This window comes from Daphnia pulex, chromosome 6, assembly GCF_021134715.1.
Source record: "Daphnia pulex isolate KAP4 chromosome 6, ASM2113471v1".
NCBI classification, from domain to species: Eukaryota; Metazoa; Arthropoda; class Branchiopoda; order Diplostraca; family Daphniidae; genus Daphnia; species Daphnia pulex.
In genome coordinates this window covers 5,815,759-5,838,513 of record NC_060022.1, presented here as the reverse complement: position 1 = coordinate 5,838,513, position 22,755 = coordinate 5,815,759, and the positions used below count along the sequence as shown (strand labels likewise).

At 42.6% G+C, this 22,755-nt stretch overlaps 4 protein-coding genes across 21 annotated transcripts in view; 3 read left to right on the top strand and 1 right to left on the bottom strand.

Moving 5' to 3' along the window:
• Positions 1-1,411, top strand: part of LOC124195464 (irregular chiasm C-roughest protein-like) — a 70,880-nt gene extending 69,469 nt beyond the window's left edge. For all 4 annotated transcript variants that reach the window (XM_046589887.1, XM_046589888.1, XM_046589889.1 and 1 more), the window contains one exon: positions 56-1,411. In XM_046589887.1, coding sequence (XP_046445843.1) covers positions 56-360 — 305 coding nt within the window. In that variant the 3' untranslated portion in view covers positions 361-1,411. The remainder of the gene's footprint in view (positions 1-55) is intronic.
• Positions 1,336-3,274, bottom strand: LOC124195466 (mitochondrial genome maintenance exonuclease 1-like). 4 transcript variants are annotated; one of them, XR_006875205.1, is made up of 6 exons: positions 2,347-3,177; positions 2,028-2,244; positions 1,866-1,959; positions 1,752-1,790; positions 1,440-1,680; positions 1,336-1,375 (listed from the first exon to the last, which is right to left on the bottom strand). XR_006875205.1 is itself a non-coding variant. In XM_046589892.1 (5 exons), the coding sequence occupies exons 1-5, from the start codon at positions 3,095-3,097 to the stop codon at positions 1,528-1,530; spliced, it is 1,257 nt and encodes a 418-aa protein (XP_046445848.1). In that variant the 5' UTR covers positions 3,098-3,274; the 3' UTR covers positions 1,336-1,527. The 4 variants fall into 4 exon arrangements, 2 of the variants coding, with proteins under 2 accessions (XP_046445848.1, XP_046445847.1); XR_006875204.1 differs by having other exon boundaries at positions 1,440-1,683; positions 2,347-3,176; XM_046589892.1 differs by having other exon boundaries at positions 1,336-1,683; positions 2,347-3,274.
• A 2,981-nt stretch (positions 3,275-6,255) lies between these two features.
• Positions 6,256-10,247, top strand: LOC124195461. The gene is made up of 2 exons (XM_046589886.1): positions 6,256-6,692; positions 7,057-10,247. Exon 2 carries the CDS (start codon positions 7,065-7,067, stop codon positions 10,002-10,004), a length of 2,940 nt encoding a protein of 979 aa, XP_046445842.1. The 5' UTR covers positions 6,256-6,692; positions 7,057-7,064; the 3' UTR covers positions 10,005-10,247.
• Positions 10,248-11,164: 917 nt separating this feature from the next.
• LOC124195459 (rho guanine nucleotide exchange factor 11-like) overlaps positions 11,165-22,755 on the top strand; it is a 39,477-nt gene continuing 27,886 nt past the window's right edge. For 7 of the 12 annotated variants that reach the window (XR_006875201.1, XM_046589880.1, XM_046589878.1 and 4 more), the window contains exons 1-18: positions 11,168-11,886; positions 13,991-14,238; positions 14,514-14,563; positions 14,692-14,749; positions 16,386-16,633; positions 17,461-17,691; positions 18,279-18,737; positions 19,026-19,125; positions 19,248-19,423; positions 19,540-19,674; positions 19,759-19,872; positions 19,955-20,053; positions 20,142-20,234; positions 20,324-20,517; positions 20,631-20,808; positions 20,909-21,023; positions 21,127-21,282; positions 21,382-21,465. Coding sequence is in view for 11 of the 12 variants with exons in the window: in XM_046589880.1 (XP_046445836.1) it covers positions 11,855-11,886; positions 13,991-14,238; positions 14,514-14,563; positions 14,692-14,749; positions 16,386-16,633; positions 17,461-17,691; positions 18,279-18,737; positions 19,026-19,125; positions 19,248-19,423; positions 19,540-19,674; positions 19,759-19,872; positions 19,955-20,053; positions 20,142-20,234; positions 20,324-20,517; positions 20,631-20,808; positions 20,909-21,023; positions 21,127-21,282; positions 21,382-21,465 (2,770 nt within the window). In the remaining variant the exon portion in view is untranslated. Of the gene's footprint in view, positions 11,887-13,990; positions 14,239-14,513; positions 14,564-14,691; positions 14,750-16,385; positions 16,634-17,460; positions 17,692-18,278; positions 18,738-19,025; positions 19,126-19,247; positions 19,424-19,539; positions 19,675-19,758; positions 19,873-19,954; positions 20,054-20,141; positions 20,235-20,323; positions 20,518-20,630; positions 20,809-20,908; positions 21,024-21,126; positions 21,283-21,381; positions 21,466-22,755 lie in introns of all 12 variants that reach the window. The other 5 variants (XM_046589885.1, XM_046589884.1, XM_046589883.1 and 2 more) reach the window with 2 other exon arrangements.

Below are 22,755 nucleotides of genomic sequence, written 5' to 3'. Positions count from 1 at the left end.
CAAACTTTTGGATTTTATATAACGCCCCGTTTGTTTTCTTTTTGTTTTCGTGCAGCCGGCGTATCGAATAGTCAAGCCTCGTTGTACGCCACCAACCCACACACAGTTATACCAATGACAGGCATCGATCCGCGCTTTTCGGCCGCTTACGGCAATCCCTACTTAAGAAGTTCGACGACGTCGCTCCCGCCGCCACACTTAAACGGCGGTCTAGCGACATACGGTTCGGTCAGAAGCGGTCCAGCGCCTCAAGTTGCGCCTGCACGGACGCCACCTCCATCGGCTGTCTCTCCTCATTCTCAGTATATCGTGTCAAACAAAGCCCAGCTCAAACCGGGTACTTTGGCAACCCACGTCTAACAAAGGAATTTACCCCATCATATTGTATACAAATCTATTATTTTTTTTTGCCTCTTGTTTTTCAAAACCGTTTTCCATCCTAATCCTTATAAATATCCAAGCTAACCAGTTCATTTGTCATTTGAAATCCCTTTTGTTCTGTTTGATTTTGGTACTTTATTTTTTTTTTTGCTGATGAACCTTGTTGTGTGCCGTCGCCAGTCAATGCCTCTAGTTTCCTCTTCGACGACTTCCAACTACCTTGATGAGATCCAGATGGCAGAGGCTACTCAAACCAGAAATTTTATGAATATCATGTACTGTGTCGTGCGTGTCAGCGCACGGCGTCTCTTCCCTTTTCTCGCTGGAGAAAAAGGTTTACAATGCGGGTCAAGGTGTCTAAATGCGGAATGCCGAGAAGAAGAAGAGAAGACAATCGCAACTTTTAGGCCGGTGGTCTTGTAACTTCAGTCAAAATAGTTGTTGTCTGTGAGCTATAAAGAAACTTGGAAATTATTTTTCATCCGAATTTGAGATTGAAGTCGTGACTTGGGAGAATTATCTAAGGCTCCTCGTGGTAGGTTCCGCAACGCGCTTGACACACACACAACCACACAACTTCCTTGCCACCAATGTAAATATTAAAAAGATGAACTTCGGTCTCTTTATCAAACGTGTTTCCGATTCTCGACTCCGAGGTTGTACAAAAATCCTCATCCAATTGTACTGTAAATATTTTCCATTGAATTCAAGATTATGCTGCCTGTTCATTTCGTCATGCCAAGTGTGCACTGTCCTCACCGTTTATGACTATTTAATCAGCCCAAGATGCCAAAGTTCCTGTGTTAAATCGATAATCGATCAATCACAAACGGGCAATGATTTAATATTCTTCATAAAATACCGTAAGAAATTTATAGCCACGGCGAGCAATTTTTGTAACATGTTCTGCTGAATTTTTCTAGCTCGATCAGCAGAAGAAAAGTATAAAAAATGTGACACGATTTTTCTTGTATACAGATTGGCCGATTTCGTACTTGAGGATTGAATACACAATATGTTGACTTTGAAATTCCTGCCTTATCAATACATTCAATTACCTTTTTCAAGATCAAGTTTGTGATTTGATAAAATAGCTGGTGGATGATTTGCCTTACAGCCCATTCATTCTTCTTCACCAGCATACATTCACTGTTTTTCGGCAGATTTCTTGAGCTCATTAAATGCTTCCAAGCGTTTAAGCCATTCGTTCCAATAGTGCTCGCACAGTTTTTTATCTAAAGTTAGAACATTGGCAGGTCGACCAGTTGGATATGCGACCACTAACAAGGCGTTTTCCACCTGCTAGAATGGAAATATTTGTAATGTGGAGATGCAAAGATTAAATCTCCAAAACTGATCATTTTTATTACCCTTAGTGGATATCTTTCATCAGCATTTATTGCACCAATCTAAATTGAAAAGAAAAATATGTATCTATTAATGAAAATTAATGGAAATGAAATTTTATGAACAGACGAACTCACGTAGGCAGCTATTTGAATGGGATCGTCGTATGCATCCTGTAAAGTTGACTTAGTTCTTTGAGATGTTTTCCACTCAACAACCACTAAATTATCCCTGAAAAAAAATATTTAATAGTTATACCAAATACTCCAAAAATCTTGTTCTATGACTAAATTATTTACTTGTACTTGCAAACGCAATCCACAAATCCTTTATATTTTAATTGTTTATGTACAACGTAGCTTTCTAGTACCGCGACGTCTTCTAGAGATCCCAAAATCGATTTCATACTTAGCCAATGACCAGAAATGCGTGGCTCAACTTTAACTGAATTGTACTCCACCCCTCGTAAGTAAGTCTCAATATTGAGATGCAGTTCCTTTCCAGTCAGTTTAGATTCTAAAAATTATTAAAATGTGTTAAGGCATACATCATATCAACTGTCAATGCACAAAATGACATTTTATTTTATTTTGAAAAAAATAACAATATACTACTGACCTCTCATGAATTCCTTAAGTCCTTCCTCTCCAACTTCTGCTATTTTCCTTTTCCGCCACATAGCCAACATCATTTCACTTTTATCTGACATGGTCTTACTCAACACCTGTGTTACGCTAGGAACATCAACTTTAGCACTTGCAATTGATAAGATTTCTTTTGAACTTGGGAGAGTACATTCTTTTTTAAGAACCATGGGAAAAGGGAGAATAATCTCATCTTTTTTGAAAAATGGCGTACTAGGTTCAATATTTTCTGAAAATGTGATTTCATTGTTAACCTTTTTTTCAGCCAAAGGTTTTCGTTTTGGTGGTACTTTATTTGAGGTTTCTTTTGAATCTTTGATGGACGAAGAATGTTCAGTACCTTCAGAGGAAATTGTGTTGTCAGTTGGCATCAAATGTTTCTTCGAGTAAGGGGCCTTGGTGATTTTGAATTGCTCTTTTGGTAAATTCCACAAGTTTATTGGTAATAGTTCTTCTGAATTGATTGTATTATCAACTTTAATGGGATCAGGAGTATTAATTTCTTTTTTTTTCCTTGTTTTCTTTTCTTTGATGATCGGTCCAAATAGTGCCAAATCAGTCTTTTGCCGTTCAATTTGTTGCTGTCTTCTTTTGGTTTTTTCATCTACATCAGTCGGTTCTTTCCATGACGCTGTTGAGGTGAAAATAAATTTTTTCCCAAGTAGAATTTTCAACCAAACATTATCAGACCGTAAAATAATGCTTGTCATTTTCACACCATACATTTTTAAATAAAGAAAAGAAGTCTGTGTGTTTACAAAATAATTCTCACCTCAAAACCAATCTACTGAGCTATTGCCAAACAGTAGTAAACCTAATCACATGAAATTGTTGTAAAGACTAGTTGCTTTTCAGAGCTCGCTTAGCCGCCTTGCCCGCCTACCAACTTACCACACGGTACCAGTCCTACACGCTACACCTAATCAGAGTAATGTAGAATAATTCTATTACTCAGACCAAATCCACCACCACCCCAAAGTTATAGAAAAGACGTTTTATAGTTGTATACGACTTTGCGTTGAAAAACAGTTGTGATGATGGTTTCGTCCAAACGAACTGCATCCATGCAATCTTTCACTTCTACATCAATCTACAACTCCTAACATCTGGATTTTATATTATTCAAACGCAGGTTTAGAGGTTCCTCGACGTACAATCCAGCAACCATCATTTGTGTCGTCGTCACACTTTTCCTCTGCAACAACTTCTCCGACATGGTCAAGCTTTTGTCCAGCTGTTGCAGATCCCTTTTTTACTATCCAGTGTCGTAACAGGTGCTGTAGTGGTTTAGAAGAAGACTTTATAAGGTAAATTCAGTTTAGATTCAATGTTATCAGATTATTGTCATTTAAAAACACCTAGTTTTATTTCGTGATTGGAATTTACCGCACACCGTTACTCAGTAGACAGCACTCATCAAATGTTTTTCCACACAATTTTGAAACGACAGTGGTTATATGGATGCAAGTCCTGAGTCCTGACAACCATAACCTGGCTTTGTTTATGCTTATTTTTAACAGTTTATGTTTTTAAATATTTTTTAAAGCTATGCCCACCAACTTATTCAGTGCAATTTGAAGGCTGACCAGCCTGGCAAATATTTCGGGACATTTTATCATGCGCGTCACTTATTAACTTTGACGCTATTGAAAATTTGAATAAATCCAACAAGATTTTTCCAAATATTTCTATGAAGTTTAAAGAAATTTAACGAAATTGCTTCATCAGAAAGCTTTTCGCATTGCATAATTCAGCTCCACGCAATTTAACTGTGATGCGCTTTGCATAATAACAAGCAACCGAGTTTTAAAAACTGAGAACAAACAGACCCAATTAACTTGCGCTGGCTCAATCGCAATTATTTGACAATTTTCATCTACATTTTTAGTACTTAGTGTTGACGCTCCTATCCATGAGAGGAATGACGAAAGATAATCGGTTATGTAAAATTTTCTGCCCTTTTTTAAATACTAACTATGCGTCCGATTATTTCATAGACTTGTTAAAAAAAGTTTAAATGCGGTTTATTTTTGGAAAAAAGAAGAGGTCACGTCATAATTACTATTGTGAAACTTGATCAAGTTATAATGCTTTTTTCGTGACACGCAGCCAAGTAAACAATGCGTTATAAAAAAAAGTTTTATTTTATGGATTAAAATTCAACCCCTTTTTAGTGTTTCCTCATTCTGCAATGAGTTTCCACTCTAAATCATTTGTACTTTTTTTATGTGGATGTAAGCAAATTTCTTTAGTGCACTTACTAACGAAGAGAGTCATTGTCACGCCCAAGCAAATAACAGTCCGGTTAGGTTAGATTTTATAGTGGGTCAATGACGTCCGTTTTCCCGTTGGACTTTTTTTTATCAACCCTGGCAGTATCGCAACATCAGCCGTGTAAATTTTTCCGGTTGTAATTGGCCACTTTAATTGGCTCTCTTGAAGAAGGGACAAACATTTAAAAAATGTAACAAAAGAACGTGTGCGGTACTGAGAACGTTTTCAAGTCTATTTCTTTTTCGGTAGTATAAATTTCACAACAAAAAATAGGTCAGAAAGTAGTAGTAGTAGTAAATTAAATTGAGCGGTGAATCGTGTGAAGATTTTTAATGGTGTTACCTACACCAAAATTACTGATGCTGAGATCTACTGAATGATAAATAGGTCGAAGTCGTACTAGATACACAGCCTCAGGAATCACAGCAGATGTTGATTTCTTGCTCACTTACTCAATGGAACATTGTACCTTGATGATGAATAATAGAAGCGCCAGAAAATCAGCCCCTCAATTACATGCCTTCTAGCCAAACATGAAGGTATGATGTGCGCAAAAAAAAAAACACAGGCTTAACAAACGATATTTAGGGCTGTGTATAGGTTTAGCATTCGTGCGTCCAAGCTAACGGTAATACGCAGACGACCTAGCCGGGCGGGAGGGATTCGCCTTAACAGCCCTTTGTCTAGTCCACTGACACAGTTTCAGATGGTTTTGGCTGCTGCTGGTTGCAGTTCTTTACCGTCTTTCTTTGAGATAAAACTTGTCGATGAATGGCGACGATTGAAGAAAATTAAATCAAATAAAGGAATCCGGTTTAGAGAATGGCCCATAAAGAAAGGCTGACATAGTGTGTAGGCTGGATGTAATCAGGAACCGTTTTGGCGGATTTAGGCTAGCCTGATTTCCGACGTCCAGTTCTTAATGGTACCCGCATGTTTTTTTTTTTAAATTTTCATATGCATAGAGACGTCAAACGAAATGTTGATCGATTGTTGTGTTGACACATTGTTGTACTGTACTGGCATTATTATGTACATTTTCCCATCGCACGTGGATGGGACTCATAAAATCCAGTTTTGCTGGGAAAACATGGCGATAATTAAGCGAGAGACGTTGTGCGTGTGTGTGTGGCCCATATTGTCCCGTTTCCTCTGTTTGGTTGTCAGTCAAAGGTTCTGTTCTTTTTCCAAGTTATGAGAAGCAAGTCACCTGCGGCGCAAAAGGCACATTACATTCACTCTAGGGCTTGACACCCGTGCGAAACAAGAGCTCGTCGTTGTTGTATATAACAAAAGAAGCGTCGCCGTTTGGTTGCCGTGTGTTTCCCGCAGTAGACTGTATGGAACGTACGTTAAACATAGCCCATTAAACTCCAGAGGTCTCACAAAGGCCCACTAACCTGCAGTCCTAGAATATAAGACTGCATGCTCGGCTTGCGGTTATTCCCGCCAATGAAAGAAGCAACAGCAGGCAGCGAGGGAGAGAGAGACACCTACTTTTTTCCCCCTTTATTTTTCTACCTCACGCTGTTGTTATTGTTGTTGTGCATTTTTTTTCTTTCTTTTTACCTTGCTTTTCTTTCCCGAACGAAAAAGGAGGAGTCTTCCTCAAATTTTCTTCAGTCTTCTTCCTGACGTGCTGCTCTGCGGAACCATCAAATAGTTGGGGAGAACGATCGTAAAAAGTTGCTGTCTTGCGGCAATCACTTATTTCAGCCTCAATTCAAAATCGTTTATTTCCCTTTGACATCAAGAAGTTCTTGGTCGTAGATAGACAAAGGTCCCATCGGTTTGTTACACTAAGCCAACCGAGCGTGAAATGTTCCAGTCTACCGCAGCCTGGACGCGGTCAAATTGAGTGCCGCCCAGAAGAGAACCCCCAAAAAACTGTGATTGTGCTTCCCCTTCCTGTGATGATGGATATTCAAAGTTGAACGGTCCGAAACAGCTAAATCAAATCTATAATAATAATTAAGGGAACCACTACACTGTGAGTGAATAAAGCAGAACATTGCGAAACAATTTTACGGATTCAACTCACTGCAGGTAAATACGAAATAAAGTTTTTTTTTTCTCTCTTTTTCTTTTGCTAATAAAAGAAAAAAAATTCCCACTGCAATAAAAATACTTTTCCAAACATCCAAAACGAACAGTCGCCATTAGCGAATGACTGTTGTCAACGGTTATTTTCCGTGTGTGGCTTTGCACTGCACGCCGTTATAATAGTTCAGACTCTAAGAAAAAAAAGAAAGAAATGGGAAAAACTTGACATTCATGATCGCGTGTATTTTAGTTTGCTTATTGCAATAATGCTCCTCTACATTATTATGCCGGAGGTCGTGCTCGATGAAGGCTTACTAGGTACATAAATATTTTTTGAGGATTTTTTTTTTATGTTGCCATTTTTTAGGTCGCGTAATGGCTTCAGCTATTACGATGCAAATCTTGTGCTGGATTTCTATCGCACTCATCAGTCACGGAAGCAGTTTGAATGTGGACCGCCTTTCCAACAGATGGGCGCGCAGTGATGACGGCTCCGACGGTTGGCAGGCCTCCAATGGGCCGTACAACCCGGGGCCATACCCAATATCTCGACCGGTAGTCACAGAAGTGGTTCCAACGGCCTTAACGGCCTCCACGGCTTCCACGTTCCGCAAGGTAGACGAAGGACTACCCTTTCTTACAGCTGCCTCGGCCGAAGGCTTCTACGAAGTTCTGGTGGGAAAGAAGAGCCCGATATCCGAAACGATGGGAGTCGGCGGTAGCAATTCCCCAACTGGGTCACCGGATGTGATTATAGGCCGGGTCATGTCGTCGACGACCGGGATCGAATCGACCACAACCGCATCAGCGGCCATAGGTTATTCCCATCCGCCTCAACCCATCGTTCCTGTACCAGCAACTGTCACCCAAGACGAGAAAAAGAAAGCGGACGAAGAGGTAAAAGCGGAAGAGCGGAGTGAAATCAGGGACGCACTCGAAATGGAAAGTCGATCGACTTCAGACGATTCTTTGATTAAAAAGAACGATTATTCTCTGCCGCCGGGTAGTTTTTATTTGCCAGCCGTGTCGAGGAAAGATCATCAATACTACTCTGATTCGGAGAAATCCATCTACATTCCTCTGCGGCGCAAAGACCCATTGATTCAAGCTTTCCCGGTTACCACGCGTGTCGTTCTAGTGAACAAGAACCAGCCGGTAACACCTGTTGTTTTTAGTCCGCCACCGGCCATTTATCACAGCAAGGAAGGCGATGAGGAAGAAGACCAAGAAGTTGAGGAAACAGAAGAACAGGAAACGAGATTTTCGACCGAAGAGGAGGAAGAAGACGACGAAGAAGATAACGAGGAAGATCCAAATATTTCTCATCGTCCTCAAAAACCTACCATTCAACCCACAACTCCTGTCCAATCCCATTCGAGCGCTTTGGACTTGGTGATGACCCTGTATCCCAATTTACCGAAACTGATCCCACCTTCATATTTCAACTCGCAAACCATCAAGAACTTTCTCAAACTGAACAGCAGACCAGCAGCAGTTGGTGGAGGGGAAATCGCTGGTTCGACGAGTGTCATTCACGAAAGCAAAGTGGTAACCCCTCCGCAAGGTTATCTACCTCAGTTGTTGCCAAAGCCGATCCCCAAACCCGCAATCGTCAAGGGGAATGCCCTTCTGACCCAGTTTAAATCTCCCAACAAAGTGAACTTTGGCACTGCTGTCGCCGCCTCTGCCTATCCATCGGAACCGACTCGTCATCAGTCAACCAAACCGACCACAGGCCCGACCAAGACGACAATTCGGTTCGTGCCTTTCACTTCCGAAGACATCAGCCCGTTGAACTTTTTACTCGCACCCGTCTCGTCCGCCACGGAAAGAGTCACGGCCACAGAGCAACCGGATACCCGTTCCAACTACGTCGCAGGGATCATACCGACAAATAACGGTGACGTGATAGCCGATTCCAACGTGCACATCACGCAGAGAGATCCCCTAAAGATCGTCCCAGCGCCGAAACTCGACTTTTTGTGGAATCAATTCCGACCATTACCAGCGGACATTTCGCATCAACCATCTGCGGCTAGTGACTTGACACAACAGCCCAACGTTTTAACCAATATTAACCAACATCACAAACAACAGCAACCACAAAATGGGCAGGATCATCAACAACAAGACGAGAGAACAAGCGCGTCAGTTCTCCATCAGAATTACTTTGTTCCATCAGAAACCGCCGAGGTGGTCGTCCGATCTAAAATGGCTACATCCGGAAGTGAATCAGGAAACGACGTGAGGACACAACCGACAGGAGATTCTGCCGATATCATCACAGGCTATTTCGACGGACAACCCATTTTGCCAACAACAATTTCGCCAACAACAATTTCGCCAGCAGAAGAAAAAGAAATACAAACAACAACGACGACGACTACAACAACAACAAGGGGAACAACTGTTCCTCCCATTCCAGTGGAAGAAATTGCGACGACGACCGCAACAGTACCGAGCCGAACTGATGAGATCTTCAGGCCGACAATCCCATCGATTCCCGAACTCCACGGCAATTTTCAACCAAGTTTTGGAAAGTTTCCTTATAGTAGCCCGTCACCACAAGATCATTCCCATCAACCAGAACTCGCATCCGATGTACCGCTAGTGTCACCGTCACCAGTCATACGCGTCGTCTCTACAGATCACGACGATCGTAACATCTTTTCTGTGCCTCACGGCTTACCCAATCTTGCGGATGACCAGCACGTAGCCGGCTCTCAGATTCACGAAACGTCCGTTTACGAAGAAAACATTCCCCGCGTTCGCCCGATCAAACCGCAATCGGCCGCCCAAGAAGTTGAAGTCAAGGCGTCGGCCCCGTACTACAAAATGGGGAAAATGTCTCCCAAAGGCGCGATGTACACGGTCACGCAAGGCCATTCCAAGGTGAAGTTTTTCGGTTACAACGCTCTACACAACGGAGAATTGAAACCGATTGATAGCAAATATCTGGCCAGTCTTCTCCAAAAACACGAACAGCAACAGCTCGAACACGACTGGAAATTCAGCCCTTATCTGCCCATCAGGTCAACTGGTGGCGGAGGCCATTCGGCTTTCAAAAGCGTTCCCAAGAAATCTATCCCGATTGCAAACGGAAAGAAACCGACAATCAGGCCGGTATTTTTCGCAAAGAGACCAGGTAGCTCTAATCCAGACATTTCATCATCAAAGAGCAGCCAAGGTCCACCGAGCAATGCACCCTGGCATCCCAGTATTGTCGTCAGTGAACCTTTTGAATATCACGCCCACCTACAGAAAATGGCCGAAGATCAAGGCCGTCTTCCAATAAGCCAATCGCCCCCGACATAATCGAAAGCATTATTATTATATATATTACCGCGTGACGTGTGAAAATTTGCATCCTATTTGGCTCTATTTATTTCATTTAACATCTGTTCATAATTTTTTACCAAAATGACATCTCCTACAAGAACGTATCAGCAGCTTACAGAAAAAAACAAAACAATCTTCCTCTAATGTGATCCGTGTTGTGTACTCGTGTGACTCTACAAAATTGATATATGAATAAAGTATCTAACAAAAGTTAAAAAAGTATTAAAAATTTTTGTAAATTATTGAGTGCGAATCCATTAAAGCAGTGGGGATAAAAATAATTATTCATTTTTTTGACACTCTGAACCGATTGTAGGGCAAACTCAAACAGTACTTTTTTATTTTTCGAGGGAGTCAACATCTGCCTCTGTATGCCGATTTTTCCAGGTCAGATTTTTGGTAAAATACATTAGCTTACTTTTTTTTTTTTTTTTACCGCGTCAGCTCCAGCTGTTGGATAACCTCCTCTTTGCCCAGTTCCCGTTATGTGTTTGGTTATCCTATATTTATACAGTTGAGTTATATATGCATTGTGGCTGACTTTTTCATCTGACAAACATATACCGACTTCCCGGATCTCCATGATTTTTTTACGATTTTTTAAAAAACCACCAGTAATGATGTTCTAGATTTCTTTTTATTTTTAAGGAGCGTGTCTTATTTCCATGGGACCCGCTCTATTTTTTTGTGTGGAATCTGTGACAAATCTCAGATATTCTTTTTAGAGGAAAAAACCACAAAATGTTAATCACATTATCTCACATAAATTTGTTTGTGCCAGATTTCTATTCCAAGTTTTTTTTTATCCTTATCGCATTTAGATAATTTAGCAGAAATTAACCATTTTTAAAATGCTGTTAGCTATAATAATATCGCTAGAATTGCGATAAAGAAATTATAAATAACGTGTGAAAATGTCTGGAGGTCATAAGTTAAAAACAAGTGTTGAGAAAGGTAAACACTAGCTTGTATACAAATAACAAATCCTTTTGTTTATATCAATTATGGATATAATTGGAAGTGTCAAACTTTTTTTTCTTTTCAAATCTCTCGTGGGAAGCTCGGCGAGTCGCACGCGCTTCAGCAACTAGCGCCACACTGTGGATGAATTTCGAACTCGTTGTAAGTTTCTGTATCGTGCCACGGGGATGCAAGTTGTCCAATTTTTTTCGCATTACAACTAGTAGCCCGTGAATCGTCAAAACGGATTGTGCTTGATTCTCTTTAGCATATCAAGTGACTTTATACCAACGATTGAGAAAAGTTTTGTAAGAAATAGCTTTATTCCCAGCCCTGCTTTGCCTTTTCTGGTGGCCTAAGTGTTGTTTTGAGTTTTTTTGTTGACAAGTGTTGGCGGCCATATTGCTGGCTTCCCACTCTTCAGTAGACGCCCAGAGCATATACAACACAGCAGCGGGGGCGGTGTGCCAACCACTCATACACCAAGAAAAAAAAAGAAGCCGAAGAAAGATCAAGAACAGTTTTGCTTCATTGATTGGATCCACAAGTTGAATGCAACAACGAATCTCTCAGGATTAGTTTCGTTTTTTGGCCTTAACTTTGTTCATCAACTTCTTGTTTGTGCCTCAACAGCTTGTGTTGTTTTTTTTCTATCCTGCTTCCCCAGACAGCCTCCAGTTTGACATTTTGCACATTGGCTAACAGTTTAGATCTCGCGTTGTGATTTGTCATTGCTTTTTGGCCGTGTCCCAGACTTTTTGTCTGTTGAGGAATCTGTTTCCACTGTGTTACACTTGTCAATGTGTCATTACATGCTATGGGTGCAGCCATAGTGCCTAGTGGATGAGTGATATCTCGATGAAAGTATGGATAACACGCTGACCAGTTTGGAAGAGAGGTGAGATATATTAATTTCTGTTCATGATTGCTTTCATAATTTCCAGTTAAGATTCTTTCGTGAGGTGAGAAGATTGTGGTTGTAAACAGGAAATAACCGATAGGCTGGAAAAGCCATCAGGAGAAACTAAACTCTGCGACTCATGTCAGGCATTGGATCCACACCCAGCTTTAACACCCACACACATTTTGTTGATGGGGGCCAAGAGAAAATGAGCCACGATGGTTAGGTTTTGTTTGGCTTGAAGGGATTCAAGGCATTTTTGATCAGTCTCCTGTTGTGGCAATTGTCTCTTGGAGGGCTGGGCCCTTTCTGATACGATGACGTGATCCCAATTCCCGTTTCTCTCATTCTCTCTTCTTCGTCGCTACCAGCGTGCCGACCGACTCCACTCGAAACTAACCGTACATTTTTCTCAAGAAGTAACAAAAGAAGGAGGGGGAGGGAAATCAAGAAAAGTAAAAAAGGAAAGGGTAGAGGTCCAGCCCTTGTTTTAAACAAGGCTTGGAACGTGACGGAGCGTTCGTGAGCCAAGTTAAAGCCCGTCGTTGAGAGTGAATTTCCATTAGAATCGCCTGCACTATAAGCGAGTACGTCCGTCGTCATTTAATTCGAAAAGGGAGTGGAGGAGAGATTCAAAACGCAGAGAACCTGAACTAATGTCCGCTTGAAAATTTTCCTTTTTTCTCCCTCTCTCTCTCTACTGCTCGCTGCTGGTGGTTGGGAGGACTGTAGCCGTTTTTAGGGGTTGAGCAAGTTCCGCATGTGTTGCGTGTGATGATGGATTTTCCTCTTGTTTTCTCTTAACGCAACGTACGTACACACAAAGAAAAGCTCTTTCTGGCCGGATAATTCCGGTGAAAATCGACCGCTACTCTCATCCAATCTACCACGCCCGTCACACACACATCTTTTCAATTCTCATCGTGTTTACGAGTGGAATATACTTGAGTTGCTTGAGAATATTCCCGACGACAGGACCTGTTTTTACATTAGTGCATTTTGTGTATACAGTATACAGAGACCACTGCCAGTAGTGTGCTGGCCGTTTTGTGTATGCCAAGTCTTCCCCTCCAACCGCTCCTCTCGTCGTTGGTGTATACGGTTCCCAATGGGGAGAGAAGGCAAGAGGATGCTTTATTTTGTTTAAAAGAAAAAGAAAAAAAATCTTAAAAGGCCTCCGTGTCCGGTCCAAAAACACTGGGAAAAATGGGGCCCTGGTTAAACAAGAAAGAGAGAGAGAGAGAGAGAGAGCGAAGAGGGGGGCCACCCTCTCAGGTTTCCCCTTCGAGGAGCTCCAAGGTCTTCTGACATGGCCCAGGAAACAAATGGCGTATTTTCTCTCTTTCTTTCTTTGTAGACGCGTTGGTTATAAGGAAATATAAGAAAAAAAAGGTGGGAGGAGAATTGAAAATGCCACCTGCAATGCACACCACTACGTACCACCACCCTCTGAAGGACCACACAATGAACCAGTGGCTTGTCCCAATCCTTTTTGAAAAGAATTATTTGTCGATGACTTTTTGGGGCGAGAACAATCAAGAAAATGGGATTTTTGGACTTTGAATCGAAAGAACTTGAGACTTTTTGACCCCCTCACTTCTCGATGCCAGATTGTTTCTGGGTGATGATAGTGCGCGGTAATATGATCGACGTTTTGTGTGTCCGGGATAACAAACAACGCACAAGTCCTGTATCCAACTGTTGGGAGGCAAAACAAAATGTTAAAAAGAAATCTTGATGCAAAATCATGCGCCTGTGCGAGCTTCTTTTTTTTTCAATTTGTAAATTTATTTATTCAATGCAGCTTGTTGTATATGTGAGTAGTACATCCGGAAACTCCCGGGTAACTGAAAACGATTTTTTAAGAGGGCCTTTGATGATGATGTCATTGCTGTTATAAGAGTTTGTTTTCATTTTTCAAAGTGGATTGCATTTGGGTTGAAAATGAAAAAGAAAATGCTGAAAAATTCCGTCTCTATCGTACACATATCTGTGTGACGCAACAACTGCGAGACTACTACATCAACAGTTTATTTATAGAGGCTATCTTTATTTTTTAACGTTGGTTTTTAATATGTCTTCTTTTCTCTCCCTCTTCTAGGTTGAACGAGCCGAACTGGTCCGGATTCCAAGGAGGTGCGCCACAGCTGCAGTGGATCCCTGCTCCGTCGCAATACGGCACGTCGTCAATCAACGGCGGCCTGATTGGCGGCAGTAGTAACAACAGTAGTAATAACGCCAGCCATTCCAATCCGCCGTCGCGGGTGGTGGTTATCAACCGAGACGATAGAGGGTTCGGTTTCGTCGTGGCCGGTGACAATCCCGTCTTCGTTCAAACCGTTCGTGAAGGTAGCGCAAATATTTATTTTGATCATTCCCTCCCTGCTCCTGCAGGTGTTTCTCGGCGACGATGCTATCAATGACATATTTTATCTCTGTCTCTCCGTCTTTTCTTCTTCTTTTTTTCTCTGTCTGTCTATCTGTCTATCCCTTCTAATGTTTCCACATTTATTTATTTAGCATTTTCGCATGATAATAGGTAGAATTCGATTATGTATTTTTTGTTTTGTCATTTTTTTTTTCTGTTTTCTTTGGTTTCTTTACCCCTTTTTTTATGTTCATAGGCGGAGCCGCTGAGCGAGCCGGCATTTTTAAGGATGATATTATTATCAAGGTATTCAGTTGACTCGGTTTGATTTCTTTTGTTGTAAAAGGACATTTATTTTTTGTTTTTTTCTTCGTTTCTTCTTCTGAAAATAATAATTTTTCCCATTGTTTTGTGTGTGTTTTGTGGTTGAATAGGTTAACGGATCGTGGGTGACCCAGTCGAACCACGCCGAGGTCGTCGATTTGATTAGAGGTACGTTGTTGTGTTTTTCTATTTGGCACACCTCTTTCTACCTCCTTACCTTTTTCAGACGGGACGGGAGGTAGAAAGGGCGGAACTTGAACGTGGAATTTTCCCTTTCAGTTTTTTTTTTTTTTTTTTGAATTTTAAATAAAATAACTTTGTAAGGTATTTCTCTGGGAAAAATAACAATGCTGGTCTGCTTGTTGATGGATCTCTTTCTCCTCAAGAGGAGGCTCCTAAAAGATAACAACCGACTTCGGTCGCCAGGTCCTTTTACCCTCTTCAACCTTGCCAATAATTAGGCAGGCAAAAGCTATCCCCATACACACAGATAGCAGGGGGATACTTTGGGAGGATTTGAAATTCCAATGAATCTATTCACAGTTACTAGTCACATAAGAAAATGATCCGTTAAAAGAAAATAGGGGAACGTTCGGTCAAGTCCCCGTTTGAACATTTTTATCTATTTGCTTGTTGGCCGACTCTTATTTTGTTATCGAGAAGAAGTTTTGGTGTACGGCGCCCAGCCACCGCCAGCTGTTTTAAGGGGGGAGGAGGAGGAGGAGAGACTAGAGAGAGAAAGAGAGTGCACGCTTAAGCCCCCGATGGTTGAGGGTATTGCTCCGGCGGCCTTACTTCCCGCAGCTGCCCATGGTAAGCATCGCCATTCATCTCTCTGGATGGGAGGAAGGGGGTGGGAGTAAAAAGGACGCGCCTTGCTGCTTCTGATGCTGTCAATGACGTCGTCTGGTGTAGAAGTCGGCGACGGCGGCTAGAAATAGAGATGTAGAACTATCGACCCACTTGAGTTTTTTGGGATTTTTCTTTTGCTCGCCACATTTGAAGGAGTGAATGAAAAACATTCCAACTCTTGCTTATATAATGATTTTTGAAATGCCTGTCACGTTCCCCTGATGCCTCCAATGAGGATCTCATCCATCTTCATCAGGTCTTAGAATGTAATCTAATGGCTCCGGTGCCGGACAATTCCTGCATTTTCTGGTTCTCTTTGAAATTATGTATTTATTCTAGAGAGAGATAGGATCTCTCCTCCCTCCTGCTTTGGCATACATAATCAATCTGTGAACGGGTTGGTTAGTTTAAGGGTTTTATTTTTTTTTTTAAGAATGAGGGGGATCCCACACTTCTTTTAGTGGTCACAAAAACTTGGTCCCTCTTTTTTTCTTTTGCCTGACTTTTTCCGTGAAATTCCGAATCAGATTGGTATCGATAAACAACAATGAGAGTCTCGTTTTAGATAACGACTGTTTAATATCATTTGACCGGTTTAACCTGCCTGGAGTCATTAATTCTTGCGAAGTGAAAATGTCCAATCGATGTTGGTCGAATATGTCGAAATGATTGGCCATCGTCCAAAACATCCACGAGCCTGCGCCACACACCATTTGAGGGCGCACAATATACAACATGTTGCAAGCACGCGTTGTGTTGTTACCTTATTCCGTTGTTTCTTTCTCTTTTTTCTTCTCTCCTTCTCTCCACTGACTTACTATTGCTCGTTGGTTAACTGTACATTGCCAACCGATTCTCAGCGCTGCTGCCATCTTGGTTGTTATTGCCTCCAACGATCTAACCAGATATTGCATGTGTGTTTGTTTCTTTTGTTATGATTTCGTGAATTCAGCGGGTGGATCGAGTGTTGCTCTCACTGTGATATCGCCCGTCTACGGATCAAGCAACGGGTCCGGCGTCCCGACTCACTACAACTCGCCGTACGCTATGCCTTCACTTCATCCGTCGTCAAGTCCGTCGGGTTCGCAGGCACCTCCGCCTCCGCCACCACCTCCCATCATGACGACAACTCCGACGTCAAGAGGATTGCATCATCAGCCTTCGATGCGCGGCGGAATCACTAGTCCACAGCCTGTCGGGGTATTTACACACATTGCAATAACCTTTGATTTGAGTCTTTTGTTTGTTTCCTTGTTCTCCGCTTCTTGTTCTTTGTTTTCTTTTAGATGAGTGCACATTCCTCTTGTAGTTTAAGAAGTAGTTCAGTTTTGTTGACGTTTTCTTAGCGACGATAGCGACGCGTAGCGATTGGCCGCAATACTGATTCCTTTTTCGACCGACTCGCAGGAATGCGGAACGATTTTTGCTATTTTCTTTTTTTATTAATTTTTTCTTGGACTTGTTTTCGATATGCCAGAGGTACTCGGCGGATTATGATTGGGCGTAAGTGTAAACACGTATCGCTACCTTGACGTAGCACGAGTTTTAGCACCCGAAAAAAGTGACATAAAAGTCCTTGGTCCACGGCCAAACTCGAGTGCAAACCCAGAGCCGTGTCGGCTTGTCGTCGCCCTTTTGTTATCCAGCTTGTTGTAATACGAGTCTTTCCGACTTGGCGTTTTGCGATAGAGACTAAAAAAAGAGTTTTGGTGGCGTTGTGCAAGCTCTGTGAAAACCAACCCTTCGGCGCAACCAACGGAAAAGTTTCGGTAAACATGACAAGAGCATGACAATTCGTGCTTTCCTTTGAGGAGGGAGCGTTCATTGTGATGATGAACACTGGTTTGTTTGTTGAATAACGTAGCTGGTGTGAAAAATGAGAGACCTTGTACCTGGTAGACACCTCGTAGCGCGACGTTGCCGACCGTACACTGCATACGCGATGTTTATGTTTGTTTGTTTGTTCGCTGCTTCTTCTCTCTGGTTCCGTCTCCCTTTTGCCTGACTCTTTTCTTTGTGGTGTGCAGCACGAACAACAGCGCGTCGTCGAGTTGGAGCGTCTCAACACGTTCAAGTTGATGCTGGAGAAGGAAGCCCAGTTTGTGGAGACGAAGAGAGGTGATTTGGCGCGCGGATACAACCCTGCCGTAGCCATCGAGTTGGCCAGCGCTGAAAAGCGCGTCCGAGAGCTTCAACAGAAATACAACCATATGGCAAACCGACTTGGACTGCCCACCTCGGAAAGTCAACCGCTACTGGTACTGTATTCATTTCGGACCTTCCTTGCAACGATAGTCATAGTTAAAGAAAACCTCGTTTGCTTCAAAACGAACTTGTGATTTAGTGCCTAGTCGTTTGCATAGCCGCATCGTGAATTTTATTTTGCCTCCTAGATCTTTAAAAAACATTCTTTATTTTGATTACTTTTTTTTTAAGCGGCTGTGTGTTTTTTAACGGTTGCATCGTATGCCACTATGATGGACCGTCCTCTTTTTTTTTCTCCCCAAAAGTTTTTTGTTTTTTGTTTGGTTTTATTTGGCTTCCGAATGGTGATTGATCCCCTCCAACTCACCTCGCACACGCACATTGGCAGACGATCCGTACACAAACAACAGTACTCGCTATTACGGTTCTTCTCAAGTTTTCTAATCCAACGCAACCCACCTCAAAAGACCGACCCATTTGGGCGTTTTCCAAGAAATTGTTTAATGACCTTTTATTTAGTTGATGCAAACTAATGACATAATAACTGATGGCGTGTCTTGCTTTGTATTTTTTTTTTCTTTTCTAACAACGACACAAACACCCTGTTTCGTAAAAAAAAAATGATCTCCAAACCCCCCAGTTGTCGTCGGCTCAACGCTCTCCGTCGCCGGCCCACCGTCCCCAATCGGCTCATTATCCGGGTGGAGTATCTGTAGGACGTTCTGGCAGTAGTGGCAGTGGAAGTCGGATATCCCAGCGACCACCTGGTGCCGTTGAAGGTGGCGGTTGGGACAATTTAGGATGCGACGTCCCTCCGCCATTGCCAGCCCGTAATCGCTCATTGGTCTCGCACAATTCATCCCCGTTGATCCTGTCCCCCAGTCCTGCTCCAACTCCTGGCGAGACACCCTCGTCACCGCCGCCCCCACTTCCACCCCGCAATCCTTCCACGGCCTCGTCTTCCTCTTGTTCTTCCTCCTCTTCGTCATCCTCCACAGCCATGCCGGACTTAGTCCCGTCGGTAAACGGAGCCAGTAATCAGGATCAACATCGAATTCTGCTGCGCGATTCGCCCACTAACCAACCTCCTTCGTCCAGCGTAAGTTGAACCTTTCTCCTGACTTAACCTTCCGCAAAATTCCTATTTTCTGGTTCATATCTTTCCATATTCATTTTTAAATGTATAAAAAAAGAAAACTCTTGTGTTTTCCCCACCGATTGGTTTTTTTTTTCCGAACGAGGCCTTGCTCTGCTTGCTCAACAACGTGCATGACTAACTCACGCCATGGCCTTGTTTTGTTCTGAGATTTTTGTTTTTCCTATTTGGATCGTTTTTGGACATACTAGTCGTGCCTTTGGATATTTATCTCTTTCGATCTCTTTGCAGGCCGGCCGACCGAGTACAAGCCCGTTGCCTTCACATCACCGCACAAAGTCAAGCCCGTTTCCTTTTCCAGTCCAGCCTGTTGCTGCCAGCGCGCCAGACAGTAAGAACATAAATTACTGTACGGAAATTTTTGAGAGGAAGAAAGTGCCGAATTAACCAATTTTTTTTCTTTTCTTATAAACTCTTCTCCTACTCTTGTTATTCTGCTGGGCCACAATTCAGCCCGTCGTTTCAGTTCATCCGATTCCATTAGTGAGTTGGATTTATCGACCAGACGTGGTGGTGGTGTCAGTGGCAAAGACACGGATTCCCCCACACACGGCACTCCTCCCGGCACACCTCCGCCGCCTTACAGGCGACCCGTCAGTCCTTTGGCCGAAGATGGGAATGGCAGTGAGGTAATTTGTTACCCAGAAGCACCAGCTCACATTGGGTGCCGTCTGTCCGTCTTTATTCAGTGCCATCTGCTAACAGTTTATTTTGCTTTCTTTTTTTTTTTTTTTTTTTTTTTCAGACGGCGGCGACAGGCTCGTTTCCAGCTGCTCGTCAAGCGGCCTCGCCTTCCGGAGTCGTTTATGCCGGACAAGAAACCCAGTTAAATATTCTGTCGATGGAAGAGGATGAATTTTCTGATCACGAATCGGTCAAGGTTCGTATAATCGCAGAGACATTATCGTCAATGTTGTATCATGTTCTATGACATAGATAACCAATTTGTTGTTGTCGTCTTCAGGGACAGATTGACGATCACGGAGTATTCAAAACCTTAGCAAAACTATGGCAGCACAATGCACACTTGGCCGTCTTCATGAATTTTGTCATGTCTAACTGCGATCCAGCCAGTTTGGTAAACTTACATTTTTTGCATTTCTCATTGACGAATTGTTTTCTGAAATGCATCGCGAATTCTATTTTGATGTTTGGCACAGTTCTTCCATTTGATAACGGATCTGTACAAAGAGGGCACTGCCAAGGATATGAAGAAGTGGGCTTATGAGATTCATTCAACTTACCTCGTTCCTAATGCGGTATGATTCTCATTTCATGGTTTCAATTCTTTGATGTTTAATCACGGGCTTTGATGTTCATCCTTATTTTCTCCTCCCGTTTCTACAGCCTTTGAAATTAAACAATGTCGACGAGCACGTCTTGCACGAAATTGATGACGCCTTACAAGTGGACATTGACAAGGAGGAGATCCTGAGAAAGGTCTGTCTGGATTTTCTTGATGATTGAAATTTCTAGGGATGCCCCAAATTGTGCTGTGCGCTCACATGAGCTGTTTCTTGATATTTCAGGTGTTTTTGAAAGCGAGATCGAAAGCCAAGGAGGAATTGAAACGGCATTTAGCCGAGTTTCTAAGTAAACGGACCGTCGGCTTGGCAACCATATTTGGTCCGAGCGACGCCGTTCTAGACGAGACGATCCACGACAAGGCAAAAGAGGTTAAGATCGTAGAGAGCCTCCTCCTACCTCGGCTAGAGTTGTTGGCGTAAGTTTATTTTTCTTTTTTGTATGCCCACTATTCTTTTTTTCTTTATTTTTTTGTGGGTTGCGACGCCATTACGTTACTTAATGGTCGTTATTCTCGTGTTAACCTTGCAGGGAGGATTTGGAGAATTCCAATGATCGAAACCAGGCCATTGCCTCTTCGTTGGCCACAGTTTTGCAAAAAAACTTTAATGTCAAGGGGCCACAAGCAACCAGTCAGATCGAGCGTTGTCCCACATTTGTGGCAAAGGAAAAATCAATCAAGCCCAAATTCCTCAGTAAAAACAAGAAGGTAGGGTTCTCTTTTTCTTCTTTTTTTTTGCATTTCCATATAAACCCGTCTATTGATGTTGATGTTGCTGACTCATCTGCCTTTGTTTTTCATCCGACAGCAACTGACTGCCAAGGGCCATCACTTTGTGGCCCACCAGTATTTCAGCGTGACACTCTGCAATCACTGTGGCAACGTCTTGTGGGGCACCAGTCCCCAGGGATACCAATGCACAAGTAATAAATGATAGCCAACCGCTACGGCGTCCGTAGAAGAAGGGCGTGATTATTCTCTTATTGGCCCCTGTTATTTATCCCCTTTTTCCTTTTGTTTGTGTAGATTGCGAGATGAACATCCACAAAGGATGCGTCAAGGTAATCGAGGAGAGCTGTATCGGGGCTCTACATCGCAAGGATCGTGGTAACGATCGCATCAGCAAGATTGTCGATCGCTTTCGTCCTGAAAGGGAACTAAAGAGAAAGTTGACCACCCAAGGTATTACACGAAATCAGACATTTATCTCAAGAGATCATGACGGTAACCACTTTATCCTTATTTTTGTTTTTCTCGTACGTGTCACACAATGACCAAAAGGATTCGGCGATAAAAATTTACGCCGCGCCGACGACTCCCTAGAAGCGTCTGCTACCGGATCGCTGGATTCTGAATCGTCAACAGGTGAGTGTTTTCCCATCTTCCTTTTAATTAATTGTGAACAACTACACGAGTTCGGGTTTTCCTCGAGACCCTTTCCAAAAGCCGATCGTGTTGTATTTATAATTCGTAAAAGTAGAGCCTCTTTTCTTGCGTGCTATTCTTAAAAGCTCCGTGGAAACGGGTTCTTTAGTCCCTACTCCCTCCGAATCGCTCGGGTTTCCATGAATTCTCGCAGCTGCTATCTCTTCCTAGCACTGGATTATTGATTTCTGTCCTGTCGGGAAAGGCTCGAGTGTGTATAGCAGTCCTCAATTTAACCGACCATTTACGTAAATGCCTCGTTTTCCTTCTTCTTCTTTTTTCTCCTTCTCCTTCAGACCAAAGATTTGCTCGTAATGGCGAGATCGTTACCGAAACTCTCGACCGTCGCAAAACTGTAGAAAATCGCCACGACACGCTGCCAACAACGTCGTCTCGCTTTTGAGTTGGGCTCGTGTCCCAAAGAGATGAAGGAAATGGTTTTGTTAAAATAAGGGGGCAAAAAACATTCAACAAGATTTCCTGTTTTTTTTTTTTTTTCCCCTCTTGGCTTCTTCTCCTTTTGCCAATGCATTGGCAAGCTTTCGTAGGACTGGACTCTTCACCGTGCAATCCAAATCAAAGTTGGAAGTCTGATTTCCAGCTATCTCTCGTATTTCGTATCCTTTCTATCCCTTGTCCATTTTTTTTTTTCTTTTCATTTCTGAGTTTATTTATTTATTTCGCGGGTTGATTTAGAGGCACCATTAGAGAGCGAAATCGTGACGACTGAATCCTAGTTCCCAAAAAAGAAAACAAGAAAGCCCCCAAGAATAAGTGTGGTCACGTCTTTTTGAATGGTTCTTTCGATTGATGAAGAAGGATGGTTCGATGGTGGAGCGCGCAAACAATCCTCACAGTCGCCAGACCGATCATCTGCATATCTCTTTTTCTTTTTCGTCTCTCTCTTTCTCTCCGCCGTTGGTAGTCGCTCTTGTTTGACGTCATTCGGATGTCACACAAATCAGCGGTTGAGAGAAAAACACGCCATTATGGGCCGTGCCAAGTTGTTCCCATCATTCTTTAGACGAGTAATTGTATTTCATGACCTCTTTTATTTTTTTGCAATTCTTCGACGTTTTCCTGGATTTCTTTCTTTCTCCGTCTAGGAGTTTTCACTAATCCGCTTCTCACTCTGGTTTTCTACAAGTCACCAAATGTTAGCGCACATGCAGCGGTGCGGTGTGGTGGTGGATGGGTTTGGTTGCTAACCTGTCGGCCGCGTGCAGCATA

Bases quoted from the DNA above. Each gene is read 5' to 3' on its own strand.
- LOC124195466 (XM_046589892.1), bottom strand. From the start codon at position 3,097: ATGTATGGTGTGAAAATGACAAGCATTATTTTACGGTCTGATAATGTT. The intron at 2,245-2,346 runs GTCAGTAGTATA...AATAATTTTTAG, and splicing joins ACTTAAGGAATTCATGAGAG to AATCTAAACTGACTGGAAAG. The intron at 1,684-1,751 runs GTAATAAAAATG...TTTCCATTCTAG, and splicing joins ATGAAAGATATCCACTAAGG to CAGGTGGAAAACGCCTTGTT.
- LOC124195461 (XM_046589886.1), top strand. From the start codon at position 7,065: ATGGCTTCAGCTATTACGATGCAAATCTTGTGCTGGATTTCTATCGCA.